This window comes from Nomascus leucogenys, chromosome 8 (genome assembly GCF_006542625.1).
Source record: "Nomascus leucogenys isolate Asia chromosome 8, Asia_NLE_v1, whole genome shotgun sequence".
NCBI classification, from domain to species: Eukaryota; Metazoa; Chordata; class Mammalia; order Primates; family Hylobatidae; genus Nomascus; species Nomascus leucogenys.
In genome coordinates, this window is record NC_044388.1 from 24,773,182 (window position 1) to 24,795,454 (window position 22,273).

The 22,273-nt window shown below is 37.2% G+C and overlaps 1 protein-coding gene across 1 annotated transcript in view; it reads left to right on the forward strand.

Moving 5' to 3' along the window:
- Positions 1-22,273, forward strand: part of KCNH8 (potassium voltage-gated channel subfamily H member 8) — a 368,934-nt gene that overhangs the window by 333,897 nt on the left and 12,764 nt on the right. The window contains exons 12-15 of the mRNA XM_003265242.3: positions 8,425-8,463; positions 12,991-13,346; positions 15,329-15,435; positions 18,000-18,076. Coding sequence (XP_003265290.1) covers positions 8,425-8,463; positions 12,991-13,346; positions 15,329-15,435; positions 18,000-18,076 — 579 coding nt within the window. The remainder of the gene's footprint in view (positions 1-8,424; positions 8,464-12,990; positions 13,347-15,328; positions 15,436-17,999; positions 18,077-22,273) is intronic.

The window sequence follows — 22,273 nt, forward strand, 5'->3', positions numbered from 1 at the left end:
TAGTTCCTATTTGTCAATTTTTGCCTTTGTTGCAATTGCTTTTGGCATCTTTTTCGTGAAATCTTTGCCAGGTCCTATGTCCAGAATGGTATTGCCTAGGTTGTCTTCCAGAGTTTTTATAGTTTTGGGTTTCACGTTTAAGTCTTTAATTCATCTTGAGTTAACTTTTGTTTATGGTATAAGGAAGGGGTCCAGTTTCAATGTTCTTCATATGGCTAGCCAGCTATCCCAGCACCATTTACACCACTTATTAAATAGGGAGTCCTTTCCCCATTGCTGGTTTTTGTTGGCTTTGTTGAAGATCAGACAGTTGTAGGTGTGCAGCCTTATTTCTGAGATCTCTATTCTGTTCCATTGGTCTATATGTCTGGTTTTGTACCAGGACCCTGCTATTTTGGTTACTGTAGCCTTGTAATATAGCTTGAAGTCAGGTAACATGATACCTCAGCTTTGTCTTTTTGCTTAGGATTGCCTTTGCTATTCAGGCTCTTTTTTAGTTTTGTACAAATTTAAAATTTTTTTTTAAATTACATGAAGAATGTCACTGGCAGTTTCATAGGAATAGCATCTGTAAATTACTCCGTGCAGTATGGCCATTTTAATGATATTGATTCTTCCTAATCATGAGCATGGAGTGTTTTTCCATGTGTTTGTGTGTGTCATCTATGATTTCCTTGAGCAGTGTTTTATAATTCTCATTGTAGAGATCTTTCACCTCTATGGTTAGCTGTATTCCTCAGTATTTTACCCTTTTTGTGGCAACTGCAAATGAGATTACATTCTTGATTTGGCTCTTAGATTGGATATCATTCATATATAGGAATGCTACTGATTTTGTACATTGATTTTGTACCTGAAACTTTGATGAAATTGTTTACCAGATCACAGAGCTTTTGGGCAGAGACTATGGGGTTTTCTAGATATAAAATTATGTTGTCTACACACAGGGATAGTTTGACCTTCTCTCTTATTTGGATGCCTTTTGTTTCTCTTGCCTTATTACCCTGGCCAAGGCTTCCAGTACTATGTTGAATAGGAGTCATGATAGAGGGCATCCCTGCCTTGTTCTGGTTTTCAACAGAATGCTTCTAGCTTTTGCCCATTTAGTATTATGTTAGCTGTGGATTTGTTATAGATGGCTCTTATTATTTTAAAGTATATTCCTTCAGTGACTAGTTTATTGAAGGTTTTTAACATGAAGCGATGTTGAATTTTATCAAAAGACTTTTCTGCATCTATTGAGATAAACATGGGTTTTTTATTTTAGTTCTCTTTATGTGATGAATCATATTTATTTATTTGTGTATGTTGAACCAACTTTGCATCCCAGGGATAAAGCCTACTTGATCTTGGTGAATTTGCTTTATGATGTGCTGCTGGATTCAGTTTGCTAGTATTTTGTTGAGGATTTTTGTCTGTGTTCATCAAGGATATTGACCTGAAGTTTTCTTTTTTTGTTGTGTCTCTGCCAGTTTTTGGTATCAGAAGTTGAAATTTAAAGAAATTGAAAAAAGGAAAATGCCTTTTCCTGTTTTCCATTTGCTTGGTAGATTTTTCTTTATCCCTTTATTTTGAGCCTGTGATTGTCATTGCATGTAAGATGGATCTCTTGAAGATGGCATACCAGGGGGTATTGCTTCTTTCTCCATGTTGCCACTCTGTTACTTTTAAATGGAGCATTTAGTCCATTTACATTCCAAGTTAACATTTATATGTGTGGATTTGATCCTCTTATGTTGTTAGCTTGCTATTATATAGATTTGTTCGTATGGTTGCTTTATGGTGTCACTGGTCTGTGTACTTAAGTGTGTTTTTGTAGTGGCTGGTATGTTTGTTTGTTTGTTTTTCTTTCCATGTTTAGTGCTCCTTGCAGGACCTCTTGTAAGGCAGGCCTGGTGGTAATGAATTCCCTCAGCGTTTACTTGTCTGAAAAGGATCTTATTTCTCCTCCACTTATGAAGCTTAGTTTGGCTGGACATAAAATGCTTGGTTGAAAATTATTTTCTTTAAGAATGCTGGGATACTGTACAAAAACAGACACATAAGTCAATGGAACAGAATTGAAAGTCCAGAAATAAGGCCACACACCTACAACCATCTGATCTTCAACAAAGCTGACAAAAACCAGCAATGGGGAAAGGACTCCTTATTCAATAAATAGTTCTGGGATAACTGGCTAGCCGTATGCAGAAGATTGAAACTGGACCCCTTTCTTTCACCATATATAAAAGTCAACTCAAGATGGATTAAAGACTTATATGTAAAACCCACAACTATAAAAACCCTGGAAGACAACCTAGGCAAACACCATTCTGGACATAGGACCTGGCAGATTTCATGATAAAGATGCTGAAAGCAATAAAAGCAAAAATTAACGAGTGGGATCTAATTAAAGAGCTTCTGCACAACAAAAGACACTATCAACAAACAGCCTACAGAGTGGTAGAAAATTTTTGCAAACCATGCATCTGACAAAGGTCTAATATTCCGCATCCATAAAGAACTTAAACAAATTTACAAGCAAAACACAAACAACTCCACTAAAAAGTGGGTAAAGGCCATGAACAGGCACTTTTCAAAAAAAGACCTACAAGTGGCCAACAGTCACATGAAAAAAAAGCTCAGTATCACTGATCATTAGAGAAATGCAAATCAAAACCATGAGATACCATCTCATACCAGTTAGAATGTCTATTATTAAAAAGTCAGAAAATAACAGATGCTGGAAAGATGCAGATAAAAAGGAAGAATGCCCTGTTGGTGGGAGTGTAAATTAGTTCAACTGTTGTGGAAAGCAGTGTGCCGATTCCTCAAAGAGCTAAAAACAGAACTACCATTCAACTCAGCAATCACATTACTGGGTATATACCCAAATGAATATACATTGTTCTACCATAAAGACACATGCACACATATGTTCATTGCAGCACTATTCACAATAGCAAAGATATGGAATCAATCTACAAGCCCATTGATGATAGACTGGATAAAAGAAAATGAGATATATATATATATATATATATACACACACACACATATATATATCCCACATTTATATGTATTATATATATGTATGTGTATATATATACACTATATATATACACATACAATCTCTATATACGTATATATAGATATATATATACACATACAATCTCTATATATGTATACACACACACACACACACACCATGGAATACTACACCGCCGTAAAAGAGAATGAGATCATGTTCTCTAAATGAACATGGATGGAGCTGGAGGCCATTATCCTAAGCAAACTAATGCAGGAACAGAAAACCAAATGCCACATTTTCTCACTTACAAGTGGGAACTAAATGATGAAAACACATGGACACCAAAAGGGGAACAACAGACACTGAGACCTACCAGAGGGTGAAGGGTTGGAGGAGGGAGAGGATCAGAAAATATAAGTAATAGGTACTAGGCTTAGTACATGGGGGATGAAATAATCTGTATATCAAACCCCCGTGACACAAGTTTACCTATATAATAAACATGCACATGTACCCTTGAACTTAAGATAAAGTTTTTTTTAAAAAAGAATGTTGATATAGGCCCCCAATTTCTTCTGGCTTGTTGAGTTTATACTGAAAGGTCTGCTGTTAACCTCATGGGGTTCCCTTTGTAGGTGACCTGTCCCTTCTCTCTAGCTGCCTTTAACATTTTTTCTTACATTTCAACCTTGGAAAATCTGATGATTATGTGTCTTGGGGATGTCTTCCTCTTTAGTATCTCACCGGAGTTCTCTGCATTTTCTGAATTTGAATGTTGGCCTGTCTAGACAGGATGGGAAGGTTTGCATGGATGATATTCTGAAATATGTTTTCCAAGTTGCTTGCTTTCTCCCTAGCTCTTTCAGGGACCCCAATGATTCATAGATTTTGGTCTCTTTACATAACCTCATATTTCTCAGAGGTTTTGTTCATTCTTTTTTATGTATTTTCTGTTTTAGTGAGTTATTTCAGAGAGCCGGTTTTCGAACTCTGAGATTCTTTCCTCAGCTTGGTTTATTGTGCTCTTAATACTTGAGGTTGCATTGTAAAATTCTTGTAGTGTGTTTTTCAGCTATTTGCTTCTGTTTTATAATGGCTATTTCATCCATCAGCTCCTGAATCATTTTATGGTACTCATTAGATTCCTTGTATTAGGTACTGACTTTCTCCTGAATCTCGATGGTCTATGTTCCCATCCATATTCTGAATTCTATTTCTGGCATTTCAGTGATTTCAACCCAGTTAGGAACTCTTGCTGGGGAACTAGTGTGGTTGTTTGGAGGAAAGAGGCCACTCTGGCTTTTTGAGCTCCCAGAGTTCTTACGCTGGTTCTTTCTCATCTGTGTGGGCTGGTGTTCCTTTAACTGTGGTGTAATTTGGGTATAATCAGTAGGTTTCATTTCTGGATGTTTTCAGAGGGCCGAGGCTTTGTGCAGGGCCTTTATTTTTAGCTGAGCTCGTCTTTGGTTTCACAGAGGAGTATATTACCAGAAGTATTTTTGGTGCTGAAGTTTGTGCTGTGATTTAGTAGGTGGTGCTTAAGTGAAATGGCCAGTAGGTAGGCACTTGCTTGGCCATGTGGCTCCTCTGTATTTCCTCATGATTGCAGCTGTGCTCCCTCTCAGCACTCTGACAGTGTAGGCTCCTCTCCCACTTGAGTGCTGGCTGCAGATCTCGGTTTGGCTCTCCTGGGCTGCACACTGCAATTCTGGGGTAAGCTCAGGCTTTATGTGGCCTCCTCAGCTTGGAGGCAGCAAGGCCAAGGACCTTAGCAGTGACTGTGACAGAGGGCCTTTCTCTCGTCTCTGGGGGCTCCACTCCAGAGAAATGCAGAGTTGCTACCAATCAGTATAATCAGTCAAGGTTGGGGTGGCTGCACTGGGGATGCCCTACCTGATAACAAGCAGGGAGGGTACGTAGGTCACAGAGTAGACAGACTGGCCTCTTCTCCTTAGGGCAACTGCAGCTTCCTAGGAGTGTGATTAAAGCACTCACAGTCTTTTTGCCTTCCCCAGTCCGAGGGCAGCAAGAGCAGTACCACCCTGCAGTGGCCATGGGAGTGGGCCTTCAGTTGTCTCTGGGACGTCTGCCTCAGAGAAACACAGCGCCCCTGCCACTGGAAATGTTCAGCCAGGGGATGAGACAAACGCACTGCTGGCCTGAGCTGGGGGCCCTGCTTGGTGAAGAATGGAGGTTCGAGAGCTTACAAGGAGGAGAGACTGAGCTCCTCTCTGTGTGGTGGCTGTGGTGTGCTTGGAGCACAGGTGAAGCCCTCAGACTGTTTCTTCCCTATACCAAGGGCAGCAGGAGCAGAACCACTGCTGTGGCAATGACGGAGGACTGTTGATTGCCTCTGGGAGCCCTCACCAGGGAACCTCAGAGCCAGTACCAGTGGGTGTGCTCAGCTATGATGAGGAGGCTGATCTGTGGTCCGGAGCCAGAAGCCCTGCATCATGAAGAGTGGGGGGCCTGGGCTCACAGGGAAAAGGGTCTGGATTCCTCTCCTTATGGTGTGTAGTGTGCTGAAGGTGCCAGCATAGTGACTAGGCCCTTTGTTCCTTCCCCAGCCCCAGAGCAGTTAGGGCAGTACCACTGCAGCTGCAATGGCAGAGGAATTGTGGGTTTTCTCTGGGAGTTCCTGCTCAGAGAACTGCAGAGCCACCTCCAGCTGACATGTTCAGGTGGGGATAGGGTAGTTGTGTTGGAGTCCCAGGTCACAAGGGCTGCCCAGTAAGGAGAAACAGGAATGGAGACCTGTGTGGAAAAAGGTCTGGCTGCTTTTTCCACAGGGCAGCTGCATTGTGCTGGGGATCTGCACCAGTCCCTTGTCACCACGCACCTTCTGGAAGCCTGAAGGCAACAGGGGCGAGGGCTGCAAGACAGCAAAAATGGGGGCTTGCCTCTGTGGGAGCACCGTCCCAGAAAAACACAGAGCTGCTACCTTCCCAAAAGATGGCTCTTAATATTTTCGGGTATATTCCTCTGATGACTAATCTGGGTTATTATCATGAAGGGAAGTTGATTTTATTTGCATCTATTGAGATGATCATTCGGGTTTTGCTTTTAATTCTGTTCATGTGGTGAATCACATTTATTGAATTTTGTATGTCAAACCAGCCTTGCATCCCAGGAATAAAGCCTACTTGATCATGCTGTATGAACTTTTTGATGTGCTGCTGGATTCAGTTTGCTAGTATTTTGTTGAGGATTTTTATGTCTATATTCATCAGGGATATTGGCCTGAAGTTTTCTGTTTTCATTGTGTCTATTCCAGATTTTGGTACTAGGCTTATTCTGCTTGACTCTTGACCATCAGTACATTTGGCAAAAGATGAGATAAGGTTACCTTAGGTAATCAAAGGTATCAAAAAGTAGGAGGAAGAAAAATATATTGCATGCCGAACACTTAAATATAGTATTGCATTTAACCTTAATAACAGCCAATCTGGTGTCCATTTCTCTGCTTAGTCAGTTATTACTTTGCAGTCATCACCAAATCACTTAACTCTAATTAATTTGGTCCTTTTGTTTCCTCTTCTGCAGAATAGAGACTAAAAATACCTATATTATAGGATCACAGTGGGAATTAATGGGCATAATGTCTGGGAAACACTTATCAGGGTGGTTATCACATGATGAATAAATAATTGATAGGAAATAGGATGATAATAACTGTGATGTTGGTCATGAGCTCTTACTACTCAAAATGTGTCTCCAGGGCCAGCAGTACCAGTATTACCTAGGAGCTAACTAGAAATTAGGAATTTCAGGCCCCACCTCAGACCTCCCATGTCAGAATCTGCATTTTAATAAGATCCCTAAGTAATTCATGTGCACATATATGTTTGAAAAGCACTAGTATAGAAAAATGACTCTGGGATTCAGCAACTTGACAGAACTCATCTAGTGGTAAACCACACAGCTGGAAGCATACTCAAATCAGAAGATGCTAAGGCCAGCATCTTTCTCTTATATTTCTAACGGTATCTGTGATTGGAGGTGTTCAGGCTTCTTGAATCCCATTGTGATGTTCTTCTGTAATCCAACCTATAAATGAAAGGCTTTTTACAAACATGTTTTCACATCTACCACAGTAGCAAGAACACCATAATTTTATTTTATTTTTCACATTTTTAATTATTCAGCTGTTTTATTTGTCACCATTTAGGGAATTATTACAAATCGTATGTCTAAAATGCATCTGATTAATGCATATTTAGCTGGCTAAGCAGATGTAGAATCAGTTGACTGCTATCACAAAATTAAATACTGATGAAACATATATTTGCACAGCAATAATGATCCTGGCATTTGTATAAATATAACAGATCTATTTCCCTAATTATCTAGGGAAAAAAATGAGGAGAGGGTGACAGAATTACCAAATTTGTCTGGCTTACTAGGCAGATCATTTTCAAGTACAAATTTTTTTTCATGTGAATAAAATCATGTTAATTAATAGCATCTATCACCACATTAAAATGAAAGAAGTGTATTTGAGCAAAAAACAATGTAGATAATATCAGAAGCATGTTTCCAGGACATGTCATAATTTCCAGAGCTTCTTTGTACATCATGGAAGGTGCATGTTTTTAATATATTCCTCTATAGTGCCATAGTTTGATTTTATACAAAATGTGTCCTGAGATTCAAGCCTAAGTGAATAAGATATATATTTTTCCCCACATTTTAGCATCTCTGAAATTTAAATCTGTCTTACAATTGATGGTATATCAACACTGATTGGCAGCAGTTTTTCTTCTTTTTTTGTAATCAATGGAATATTTGATTCAATTAGGGGATTAGGATTCCCAGTAAACTGAAACCTAGTCCACAGGGATTACCACAGTGAGATAGTGGAAAACAAGTGGAACAGAAAGGATAGCTCATGCCCATGAGCGTTCAGGCAAAAAGAGAGGTGAATAAATAGAAGTAATGAGATTAAATAAGAAACGATTTCATAGATTTCTATTTCCACAGAGCCAGAAAGAAAAATCAAGGAAGATGAGCAAATTTAGCAAAGTAGCAAGAAAGAAGAATAGGGAGATAGAGGAAAAAAAAAGGAGAGAGAGAATGAAGCATCAAGATGGAAAATACAGCCAATAAGCCCACTATTGTGATCATTATTTTCTAGGTGTGGTATCCTGTGGTAGACATTCAACTTGGTGCTCCTTTTTCATTACACACACTGATCAGTAGTGGTCCTAGAGGGTAGGATGAGGCAGTTGTTTTTGGCACATTGTAGAAGGCGTTTTCTCTTCTCTGGCCTGCACAGGTAGATCCACACCCCTTCCTGTGCTCCTTCCCTCCCGCAAACTCTGTACAAATTTCTCTTTCCTCTGCCTGCTGCATTTCACCCAGTCCCAAACCACCAGGAGATATAAAATGATTAATACTTCTGTTTGTTCTTTCAGGTGATATCAAGACTATCAAACAAATCTACAGTCTCACAGGTATGACTTTTGCTACAGAGCAAAATATTTATCTAAAATCTGGAGGATTACCAATAAATCTGTCTTTCTCTTCAGAATTTCATGTATTTTACTTTCCCTACTTGACTTCCCAATGAGAGATGTGGCAACTGACTTGCTTGAGTTTGGGTATAGAGGAGAATTGAAACTCCTATTTCTATGGGAGCATTTTATAGTTATTGTTATAAAGCAGTTTGTTACCAAAACATGCCAAATGTAAAGTCCTAAGGTGTTAATCTTAAAAGTACTTTCATTGAATTTAAAATTGGCAAATTTTTTCTTGTAAGTTTCCATAATGCTAAAAATATGGTTGAGAGATATTCTGCAACCATGTTTTATGATTCAGTCAGCTCTTAAAACAGTTTCAACTTTTTTCAAGAAAAGTTTCCCGAAAAAACTAATTTGTTAAGATTATTAGCTGGACTTTTATTACCAATAATCCTGTGACACAGAGGCACGCAAATAGATCAAATTACATAATGCATTATGAAGACATGAAGAATTTACTGAAGATGATGGTGGAGAAGGGTCAAATAGGGTTTACTTTTTATTTTAATTATACTTTCTAAGTTCTGGGTTACGTGTGCAGAACGTGCAGTTTTGTTACATAGGTATACATGTGCCCTGGTGGTTTGCCGCACCCATCAATCCATCACCTACATTAGGTATTTCTCCTAATGTTATCCCTCCCCTAGCCCCCCACCCCCAACCCCCCACAGGCACCAGTGTGTGATGTTCCGCTCCCTGTGTCCATGTGTTCTCACTGTTCAACTCGCATGTATGAGTGAGAACATGTGGTGTTTGTTTGGTTTTCTGATCTTGTGATAGTTTGCTGAGAATGGTGGTTTCCAGCTTCATCCTTGTCCCTTCAAAGGACATGAACTCATCCTTTTTTATGGCTGCATAGTATTCCGTGGTGTATATGTGCCAGATTTTCTTAATCCAATCTATCATTGATGAGCATTTGGATTGGTTCCAAGTCTTTGCTATTGTGAATAGTGCCACAATAAACATATGTGTGCATGTGTCTTTATCATAGAATGAGTCTCCCTCTGTTGCCCAGGCTAGATTGCAGTGGCATGATCTCAGCTCACTGCAACCTCCGCGTCCTGGGTTCAAGTGATTCTCCTGCCTCCACCTCCCGAGTAACTGGGATTACAGACATGCACCACCAGACACCACTAATTTTTTTGGTATTTTTAGTAGAAACGGGTTTCACCATGTTGGCCAGCCTGGTTTTGAACTCCTGACTTCAAGTGATCTGCCTGCCTTGGCCTCCCAAAGTGCTAGCATTACAGGCCCACTTTTAGTATTACATTGGGAAACTTCTTAGAAGCTCTTAAAGCATTTCAGTGCTTTCATTCAAGTTTCTCCTCGCACTAGTTGTCTTTTTTCTCTCATTTCTACAAAATCCTCCTCAGCAACAAGAAAAATGGCCTTTATGGTCCATACATGTCTTTGTCTTAACTCTTCTCATCAGACAGCTTTTCCTTTCTACTGCACTGCTTTCACCCCAGACCTTTCTATATTCCCTTTCTTATGAAAAAAAATTAATTAGCCTTTTTTTGTATTTTTCAATTTGAATTCCTCTCCCTTTCATAGAACTGTGAAAATGCAGATCTGTCCCAAGACTACAACATCCTAAACTTTAAACAACAACAAAATCCTCCTGTATAATTTAGGCTGAAGTTAATTTGTAATGTTAAAACTACCAGAATAACCGGTGTTGTTTCCCTCTCGTAGACAAGTCCAGAAATGGAAAATATAAAAGCTCCCACGTGTCAATAAGGTGCCAGGATGTATTATTTATTATTTTTGCTTCATCATTCTCAAAATATGGTTTCCTTCTCCAAGATCTCCTCATTCTCCAAGGTGGCTGCTGAATACACATTCACTTCATCCATATTTCAGAGTAGAAACAAAAGAAATGTGCAAGAGTAAGATAGACGTTACCATGTTTCTAGGAGCCTTTCTAAAAATTTCTTAAAACCTGTTCACTTATATGCTACCATCTCATAACTTAGCCTTATGGCCAAACCAAGTGGCAAGGGAACCTGAGAAAGGTAATCTTTGTGTAGGGTGCATTGCTGAGAGTTCCATTAACTAAGAAAGAAGGGAGGATAGTTCATAAAAGGAGGTAACCAGAACCCTTTGTAGCACTTGCCACAATATAAATGTTTTCATTTTCTTTATGATCATCAGCATTGTGTAGGCAAGCATTTATAAACTCTTTGCACATTCCTAAGTGCTTGATTTTCATTATCTAATATCTAGTGTTTTCCTCACCCCATTCCTAATTTACACATGGAGAAACCAAGAATTTAATGATTATATTGTTTGAGCAAGGTTACAGCTAGTAAGTCACAGGACTTTTTTTAGGACTGTGTAACTGAACGTTCATGCATTTCAACCACTAGACTTTGTTCTGCTTCCCCTTTAGTCAAGACAGGTTTGATGGAATCTAGTCATTTGTAACTTTGAAGTGGCTATCCCAGCCAAGTATCATGAGCCAAATTCTAGATTTGTTTAACTATGAGTATAAAAACCCTAGTGCCCTCATTATAAAGCATTTCCAAGGAAGAAAATGAAAAGATACATCAGTTGAGAAGGAAGAGATCTGTGGTTGAACTTCTTGGCAGTGTATAACAGGTGAATCCAGCTACATGTGGAAAGCAGCTGTTTCTATATAGATGGCCTGAAGAACGTAAACTCATACTCCTGCACGGAGGCTAATATGAGACTGAATATTTAATAATATAATAAACTTAGGTCCTGTCTGCAGTGATGGCAGGTGAGATAATTGATTATTGGTATAAGTAATGTCGGCTGCCCTGATTGTGAGTCAGTATCTAAGCAACTTGTCCAAGACACCAAGTCTCCATGACAAAATGGAAGTATGAAATTTCCACAAACTTGTAGAAGTACAAATACTTGACAGGTTATTAGTCAGAGAATTCAATTAGAGCTAATAGAGGCTTCTTGAAACAAAGGAATGATTAACTTGCCAATGCAAATGTAAACAGAATTCTAATTAGAGAATGCACTCATTGTTTCTCATTTCTTAGATTAAGTCTGCCCTGTTGTGTCTTTAGCTGGGTAAACTAATTTTTCTATCCAACAATGCTAGTGTACAAATGTTCCCCTGTAATTCCATGTAGGCCCAATTTTTGTTAAAATCACAGAGTTTTAAATGCTGTGAAAAACAAACAAGAGTAACATCATGACTATCCCAGCAAAAAAAAAAAAAAAAGTATGCCCTTGTCATTAATTAAAATAACCATACGTATTTGGAAAGATGAGTCTAAGAATGCCATTTCTTCAAGAAATTTTGAGCCAATAAGATTAAAGTACAAGAACTTCATAAGTAAACTATACATTTCACTCAGCACCTATGGCCTAAACTGAACGGGCTATTGCCTATAAGTCACTGCAATGTTAGATCTGTTATTATACCTGTAATATATACACCATATACACCAAAATCCATATACACCAAAAAAACAACTATTCATTTAAGTCAATAAACATGACAGCCCAGAGTTTGAATAGTAATCTTAGGGATTTTCAGTTCTTTGTCTTATTTTTATTATAAATTATTGATGATCTGATATAAGGGATTCAATTTGCAAAAAAGACAGAGGCACAGAAAAGTGAGCAGAGAAGCCATGTCTGGGGCAAAGCAAGAAGCACACACTATTACAGTGACTCTGTTGAGGGCCACTAGTTAGCCTTTGCTGCGTTCACTGCCCTGGCCCTTCCATCATAACCTCAATTGTCTTTTCCCACACTCTTTCTTTCCTCTTCTTAGTCTACACAGTTGAATGATCCCAGTCAAGAGTCCAGTAGTTACAGGATGGGTTTTGGCAAGACTATTTTTCCTTCCTTTTCCAAGGCTTTTCAAAGGAAGCAGACCAGGTGGTTTGCTTCTTTTCTTGCTAGTGACTGGAAAGAACAAGGACAGCAGGAAGCAGAGTAGCTGAGAATACTTCTGATCTTCTTCCATTCATGTGATCCAAAATAGGAAAGCTTTTTATTCTCAAGAATAATGCAATTTTGCTAGTTAATCTCCATGTAAAGTTCCAGTACAGACCGTGTAATTTTAAATAACAAGGCCTAAGACCCTCCATTAAAATAGAAAATGTGTTTATTTCTAAGAGCATGCCATCATATACTATTACAAATGACAGGCTGATTAAAATCTAGTTGCAAACCTGGTATAATGCACCTTTCACGTGGCTCCCCATGAAGACAGTTTAAAAGACCAAGAGAAGGGTTAGAATCAGGGGTTAAAAATCAAGAAAGCATAGAGAGTAAACCTGGAGAAGAGCAGAAGTGGGAAGACCTTTAACACCTGATAAAATAATAACAAAATCTGCAAAGACTTCAGTGTTAATGGAAAGTAAGTCTCTAAGAGATTTGACTTTGTTCAAATGAGACCTCCAGCATTAATGATATACCTTTTCTGCGGTTTTTGCAGTCTGTACTAATTTATATTATCCACTGATTTAGTCAGAGCCCAAGGGAAATGGCAGCATCAACAAGCGACTCCCATCCATTGTGGAAGATGAGGAAGAGGAGGAGGAGGGGGAGGAAGAAGAGGCAGTCTCCCTCTCTCCCATCTGCACAAGGGGATCTTCTTCACGCAACAAGAAGGTTGGAAGCAATAAAACCTACCTGGGCTTAAGCTTAAAGCAACTGGCCTCGGGAACGGTGCCCTTTCACTCACCTATCAGAGTCTCCAGGTCAAATTCCCCCAAAACCCAGCCGGAAATTGACCCCCCCAACCATAATAAAAGGAAAGAGAAGAACTTGAAATTGCAACTTTCAACTTTGAATAATGCTGGACCCCCAGACCTCAGTCCAAGGTAAGAGTTCATATCATATAACTTTCTCACGTGAACGTGGCTGCCTTTTATACAGAGTAGTACCTGCCTTCAGCCTTCTGAGCCTTTCTACTCCACAGATTCCTAGCCTGGAATCCTCAGCTTTTCTGAGTTTTGTGGGCAATTTTTTGAGTGTGTGTGCATGCAGGTTGGGCAAAATATGTTCTCAAAATACTAAATGTTCAGAAATCCTTCTTTACTCCTTTTATTCATTTTGCACTACATATTATGTTAAATATATATTCCTACATTGTGATTTTATGATTTATAGTGAAAATAAAAGAAATGGAACAAATTCCATCAATGTTATCCCCTCAATGCTTGATATTACCAAAAGTTTCATAAGCAACGAGTTGAAATTAGGAGGAAAATGAAATGCAGATTTTTATCTTTCATACTATTCTTGCCTTATTATCAAGGATGGCTAAAACTTAGTTTTATTTCTGGTCTCTTCAATAAGTAACATAGCATGGGTCCATTTTTAATTTCTTAAAAATCACTTTAGAATCCACTAAAGGTGATTGAAAGCATGAAAAATCCTGATTCCGAAGATGTTCAGGGGTAGGCCATGGTGTAGAAAAGCAATAGCCATCATCAAAATCACATAACAGCTGAATAATAATAAATAAAAGCATGAAAAAATATGTATTACTTTTTATGTTTCATGTACTTTGCCAGATAATTTCACATTCACAATTGCATTTAATCTTCTCAGAACCCGATAAAGTAGTTTGTGTTATCTCTATTATAAAGTTGTAAGAAGTGAAACTCAAAGGGTAAATATTTTGTCGAAGATCTCAGAGATATTAAGTATTGAAAGGTGGATTCAAAGTTTGTTTTTCTACTATAAAGCTAGTGACTGTTCTCAAATACTTTATTTTTATTATTTATTTGAACATTCTTTTTCATTAAGATAAAATATTAAGGAAAAGATAAACAAAATAGGTTTAGCAAAAAGTAGGGGGATGATATATTTTCAAGAATTCAGTTGGAGATAATAATTTGAAAATATTGCTTAACTCTTCTTCCTAAGTTTATACTAAAATTAAACATAATAAATTATAAATAGGAAGAGATTGTACTGGAGCTGAGAAAGAAAGGTTTATATACAACATAATCGTACATTTATAAAAAGATTATATATTCCTTTATAGAGAAAATAATATTTTGAGGACATACATCAAAATATTGACTGTAGTAGTAGATTACAGGTGATTTTTATTTTCTGTTTTTTTGTTACCTTTATGTTTAAATTTTCTACAATAGACTTGTATTTTTTTAAAATAATGAGTGGGTTAGATACTATTTACCATGAAAAGAAGACTAAATACTGATTTAAATATAATTATTTAACTCTGACATTTAGAGTTTTCTCTAAGTCTAGAGTAGAGGTGTAATCAAATTTATTTTCTGTGATGCTAAGGGTTAAAAGCTGGAGAGCAATGATTTAACATGAATTTAGGTAAGAGGACTTTTGTACCGTACCTTGAAGTTTTGAATCTGAGAATAAGTAAAAGAGCCTCTGTCTACAACAGTAGTGTGTGATAAAAAATACAATGTGATATAAAATTGTGAGCTACACATATACTTTTAAATTCTCTAACAGCTACATTTTTAAGCATGATAAAAGTGAAATTAATTTTAATAATATATTTTATTTGACTGAATATGTTCCAAATATTATTCTAAATTTGAACAATATAAAAATAGTGAAATAATTTACATTTTTTAACCATATTCTTCAAAATCCAGTGTGCATTTTATTCTTACAGCACATCTCAATTTGCACAAACCACATTTCAGGTACTCAATAGCAATATAAGGCTAATGGTTACTATACTGAATAGCTCAGCTCTAGAGTATCTAGAATTTAGAAATTTAACATAATATCTTTTAACTCTTTAAAAATACTGGAATCCATGAATATGAATCCACAGCCAGTCAATTTCCTTTATTTTAAGTAGGATTGTTGATGGAATTGAAGATGGAAACAGCAGTGAAGAAAGTCAGACTTTTGATTTTGGCTCTGAACGAATCAGATCAGAGCCCAGAATTTCTCCTCCTCTTGGAGGTAAGATCTATATTTAGTCTTCTCCTAAGGTACAACATTTCTTATTAACTTGTAAATGTTTGCTATGGGCATTTTTTTTTTGCTTTCATGTCCTTAGAATATTCTCCCTGTCATAGAACCTTGCCAATACCATTGAATAATTTGACATGAGTTTATGCCATTTCCAAGTTAAGATGTCATTTGTGATCATTTCTCTGTCCAGATTGGATGAGCTGCCATTTAGCAGCCAAGGTAACTGATATGCCAGGAGACTCAAATTTCTGCTATTCATCAGAGGATAGTCATGTTTTACTATTATAAATTTAGATTAATCCATAAAAACATTATCTAGAGGAAATGCTATGTTGATTGTGCACTGGAAAAAACATTGGTTATATTTAACCAATTTATTCAGTGTGAGGTTATATACTTGCAGTTTTCCAGAGGATAAACAACTTCAGAAAGATATAAGCATGTTGGAAATGATGGAGAACTATGTGATGTGCTAACCTTTAGTGATGGTGAATTAATGTGAAGATACCTCCAACTCTAGCCCAAATCCCTCTCTTTACTTTTCAATCTTGACTTTGTTGCTCGTAAGAGGGATTCTGTCAACAAGACAAATAAAATGACAAATAAACTCTAAAGAAGACACACCTGTATATGATAAAAAGAGAAAAGTGAACATGTGTTGAATAGGCAGAGACAATCCAAAACAATTACCAGCAAACTACCTAATGCAAGGCCAGCAATCCTCACCCAACCTCCCCTTCCCTTCCCACCAAGTTCTAAAATCCTTGTATTAGAATGTCTTGGTAATTAGCAAATCCCTTTATGAACAAAGCCAAGCCCAAGAAAGACATTTGAATGTACAGTTCTGGAGATGTTTCTCTGGTAGAATACCAGCATTTCATCTGAATCAGTAATTCTTTCCAGCACTCATCATCTTCTTGGGAAACTAAGGGATACTTATGAAATTCCTTGATTGGGAGTGTGAAGTGAGGAGAATGCAAAAGCATAAGGAGTACAGTCTTGATTTATTGATTTAATTGACTTACATATGTTGATATTACTGTGCTTGGACCAAGGAGCGAAGAAATCGTAGTTATCATCAAACTGGTATATTTGCAATAAAAGCCTGTTGACACCCCAATTGGATGTTTACCTTTTTGGTTCAACTAGAGACAATGCACAGAAACTCACCATTTCATCCACATATTTCTAGTCCTACCACTCTCTTAGCTTCCTCCTCTTCCTTAGCCTATCACCGACCCCTACGCTTACGCATTCAAGCAACAAGTTTTCTGGAAGCAACTTCCAAAATATCTTTTAGTTCTCTCTAAGACTTTCTACCATTACTGCTACCACTCCTTCTCTAGCTATATCTATCTCTTGCTTGCATTGCTACCAAAGTCTTTTCTTTGACCTCACACTGTTTTCCATGCAAAGTGAATTTTATTAATTCAAATTTATTTGTATTACTCTATTCCTATGCTTAAAACCCTAATATGGCTTTCTATTGCCCTTAGTATGAAATTCAAACCTATTGCATAATTACTATATATAAGTTATTTTACTTTTTTAGTAGAGACGGATCTCCCTATGTTGCCCAGGCTAGTCTTGAACTCCTGGGCTCAAGGAATCCTCCTGTCTCAACCTCACAAAATGCTGGGATTACAAGCATGAGCCACCATGCCTGGCCTACTTTTTAAATGTTTATTTTTCCTGCTCGATTCTAAGCTCCATGAGTGTCAACATATTTTCTTTATTGGTTGCTATCTACTCTAAAAGAGGGCTGGCCTATTGTATATGAGCTTCAATCATTCGTTGAATGAATGGATTATCTCTGCAAGATATGTCTGCAAAACAATTTCTTATTACTCTATTTCAGACTGTTTTGAATTACTTTTCTTCCCCCACCAACAAATTTTCTCCTCATAATTGACCAGAATTAGGATGGTCTTATCTGTCAAATCTTTTCCACTCAAGCTGGCACTGACTCACCTGTACTCTTGTCCCTGACAGAAATAAATATATTTGGAAAAGCAAAGTAGAGAAAGTGGAGAAGAAAAACTAAAAACTGGGAGAAATTACCCTTTAGAGTGATGCAGAAAGAGAAAGGCAACCTGCAGTGGATATTAGTATCTGATATATATGTGGGAGGAAAATATGCTCATGGGCACAGGAATCAATGTTTAGAATGGAACAAGAGAAGAAAAATAATATCCCTTTTCTATGGCTTTAGCACTGACTATGATACAGTTTTAAACAATGGTCAAAGAAAAGAAAATGTGCCATCTTGGAACATGGTGGTGACTGTACTCGGGGAAATGGGGTGTTTACAATGGACACATCCAGTTGCTGTGGGTGCAATCACCACCATGATGTGTGCCCAGAGAGTATATCTGGTGCCATCCAGAGGAATACAAAAAGCTTGCCTGATCCCCAAAAGACAGTACAGTGCACAGACATCAGAAAAGGTTAAAAGTGATAGCGTGTACATTCTTTCATATTCTAATTGCCTCAATCCTCAAATATGAGGTTTATTCCTGAAGGACTCATTGTGTGTGTGTGTCACTTTTCAGATCCAGAGATTGGAGCTGCTGTTCTCTTCATCAAAGCAGAGGAGACCAAGCAGCAGATAAACAAACTCAACAGTGAGGTATGGAGCTCTTTCTTTGGTCATGCTTAAATGGTAAGAGGAGATATAAATCCTAGTTACTCGCAGAAGCAGTGTAATACAGTAGTTACAAGCATGCATTCCAGAATGAGACCACCATGGGTGAATCCCTGCTCTGCCTCATGTAAGTTGTGTGACCTCTGACAAGTCACTTACCTTCTCTCAAGCTCCACTTCCCCATGTGTAAGAAGGGAAGAATAATAATGCCTGCCTTATGGCCGCTTGTGAAATTAAATAAAATAATCTAGGTCAATCATTTAGCATAAAGTGTCTTAGATATATGCATATCTGGTTTAATTGGTAAGTTTTAAACTTTTTTGTGACCTTCCATTTTTAATGAGTTAAAGCAAGGTCACAAGTTCACAGAAGAATGCTGTTTCTCAGTGTAGTCAAATGGCCTGAACTCTGTTCTTTCCTCTGACTTGTATTTGCTTGTGTCACCTTGGGTACTTTACCTCTCTAAATCTTACTATCTGTTCATTTTTAACAGTTTTATTGAGGTATATTTATGTATCATAAAATTTGTGCATTTCACCAATACAATCCAGTGAGTTTTAGTAACTTTATTGAATCCATCATCTATGTATCAGTTTTAGGATATCTTTTCTTCCCCCAATAAGATCTCTTACACTCATTTTACAGTTAATCTCTATTCTTATGTCCAGCCCTGGGCAACTACTTATCTACTTTTTATTTCTATAAATCTGCCTTTTCTGGCAATTTTGTAGAAATAAATACAAAAATAAGATAGTTTCTTGATTACTGTCTTAATTGGGGCCTCTCATAAAAATGAAATAAAACAAGTTCTGAGACTATATGGGTGCAAATAGTTTATTTGGAAAGTGATACAGGAAGTATAATTAAAGAATAGAGAAGTAAGACAGAAAAGGATGGAAAGCAAAACAGAAGGATGTGTTAGTGAGACAGTTAAACTTGTAAACAACTGGGGCTCAATCCCACTGGAGACCTCTGAGAGACTATGTAGGACAATTCAGAATTACTCAACCAAGGAGCAAGGAAAAGTGGAGTTGAGGCTCTTCAGGCAGGCCCGAAGAAAAAAAAATTGCTCAGGCGAGAATATGCAGCAAAACCTGTGCCTGTCTTTGGTGACCAGGGTAGACCCAGGCAAGGGCATGTGGGCAGGGACAGACAGTGCAATAGAATCCTTTTCTAGAAGTAAAGTCTTATTAATAGTTTATTTGATCACACCTTGGGGAAAATGTAATCACGTGATGGTACTGATGAGATTTATGAAAAATGAAGTTCATATAATCAGCTTCCAGTTATCTGTAATAATGGCAGACTGAGTAGCTTGTCATAAAATCTGCAGGTTTCTCTTAAACCTGTGTTTCTTCAGCTTCGTGGAGATTTATGTTTTACTACCATCTCCCTTCTGCACCTGCCCTCTCTGGAGCCGAGATTGTTGCTAATAAGAAGTAAGAGAGCTGAAGGACAGACTAACAAGGCAGAAAAGGAAAACTAGATGGTCCACTAACTGGCTTGAAAAGACTTAAATCACAAAGACTCAGCCATGCACTGGATCACCCAAATAACCTTAGTTAAAACAAAAACAAAACAAAACAAAAAAAACACCGAAACCCAAAACAAAACTAATCCAACTCCCTGTTGGAGAACTGGATGTTAACCTTCTGTTGAACAGTTTCCCTTCAAATACTGCTCTTAGCAAACACCACCCATCAATACCATTTGAATTCTTTCCTCTCATATTTGAGAAGGGCATTTAATAATTTTAAAAACTGACTGACCTACATCTTAGTTCAAATATTAGAGTTAGTGATTCTTCTGAGAAAAAATGTCTATATGTTCACCTTTAGGAATGTAGACAATTTTTCCAAGTTACGGCTGTAAATCCACACAGTTTGTTATTTTCCTTTGACAATGTGAATCAGGGGTAGATCCATTAACAAAAAAAAAAATTACCATTTTAAAAACAAAATATCTTCCCAGTATGATCCTGTATTCACAATTTCTTTTTTTTAATTATACTTTAAGTTCTGTGGTACATGTGCAGAACGTGCATGTTTGTTACATAGGTATACACGTGCCATGGTGGTTTGCTGTACCTATCAACCCGTCATCTACATTAGGTGTTTCTCCTAATGCTGTCCCTCCCCTAGCCCCCCGAGATGACATACATCTTTTTATCTTGTCAAACATTTAAATAAAAAGGGAAAGATAAAATATCAAGGTCCAACTATTCTTTCCCAAAGAATTAGGTTTTCCATAAAGGAAAATAACTGATTTATTCATGGTTGAAGCTTAAGTAGAAAAATCTTATCCTTCACACATAATTTAATTTATACACAGTTTTGACCCTTTGGATAGTGCATAAAAACCCAGTAAGATGGGCAGAATAAAAATACAAATGGACTTCAAACTGTAAAATTATCCCTCTTCTAACCTATTTTTCTCTTCCTCATCTTTCCTGTAAAATGATAGTTTATATAGAAAAAAACTTTTTAAAAGTCCAAGCCTAATTTTACCATTTTGCCTATTTTCTACTACAACATATGTCATCATTTGATTGCTTTATTCTTTGTTTTTGCTATTATTTGGTTAATAGCAAGCAAGAGAAGAATTGATAATAAATGTGGGATGCACTGCATGAAAAAAACTCTGCCACCAAAAAGACAACCCAAAATATGTGTGACACATGCCACGCAGACTGTGGGGCTTTGTGTGAGGTGTCAGAGTGCTGCAGAATCTCCATTCTGATATTTGTTTAGAGACTTAAGACATAAAGAAACTGTTCATCAGTGTGTACATTTCATAATCATAATCTGCAGGCTAAATACAGAACTAAAATCTGAAAAGGAATAATCTTGGTAATTACCTACATTCACAGAATAGTTAGGAGAGTTTAAAAGATGTGGGGCAGCTGCTAATATTAGAACGCTTTGACCACACTGCCATTGCTTTACAGCATAGTATGAAATAGTGCAACTCTAAGGAAACTCTTTGAAAATTACAAAAATGTCACGATAGGGGCCATGGGCTGTGTAAGTCAAATGCTCCACTTCTGAAAAGGTTTGTAGGTGAAGGTTAGAGTGCATTCTCATTTCTGAAATCTGGCTGACCCAGAAAGATACAGAGGCAAAGCTTACCAGGGGAGACTGTGTTCTGGCACAGCAGGCAGAAGGCATAAAACACACTATGGAAGAAAGAGAATTCACTCTGGAAAGAGGCAAATATTTAGATTCCTATTCTGTGATTTCAACAAGGTGTTTACTTTTCCTAAGCTTAGATTTGTCCTCTATTAAATGATAATAATAGAACCTGTAATCGAGGATTGTTGTGAGAAGTTAGTATCATATGTAAAGCCCTGAGCACAATATCTTCCCTTAGTAAGTGGTCAATAAATGTTGATTCCATCCTCATACAAGGTTATGCTTTGATTCAACAAACGGTGACTCTCATATAAGCACCCTCTTTCTACCTAACAGTGCCTAGTAGAGTAATAAGTGAGAGAGGATCAATGTTTATAGAATAAAATGAAAATGAATGGACCTAAGAAGAACATATTTGGTTATGAAAATCACTATTTTCACCTGAGACTTTCTTTTTGCTATAAACATACTCAATATGAAATTAGAATAGAAAACGAAATGACAGATTAATGATATTTCAAAGCATCTTAACTAGTTTGATTGTAATTGTGCTACTGTATTATTTTAAAAAAACACTTATTCTGTAAGACTTATGGATTGAGTAGCAAATAGATTCATATACTAGTTTAACAATGTTTAACCATTACCTGATATTACAATAAACATATAATTGGCAAAATGATAATAAAAACCAGACGAAAAACAACCGGCCAAGCTTAACAGAAAGGTAAGCATAGCCATATCTGCATTTATAAAATGAGAGAAAACAGGTAGCTTGTTAATTCATCCTTACTCACCCAAGCGTGCTTTGATTTAAATACTCTACTTGCTGTATTTTATCATTTTATTTTGTGTATATGTAAAGGGGTCAGAGTTAATATTAGGTGATTTTAATCCATCTTGAATCTTAAACATACTAAGGAGAATAAAATGTGTAACATGCCTAAACAAAAAAAAAAAGCTTTGTAGAAACATAGCAACTTGGATTAATTGATTATTGAGGCTGAGAGGTCTCACAATCTGCAGTTGGCAAACTGGAGAACCAAGAGAT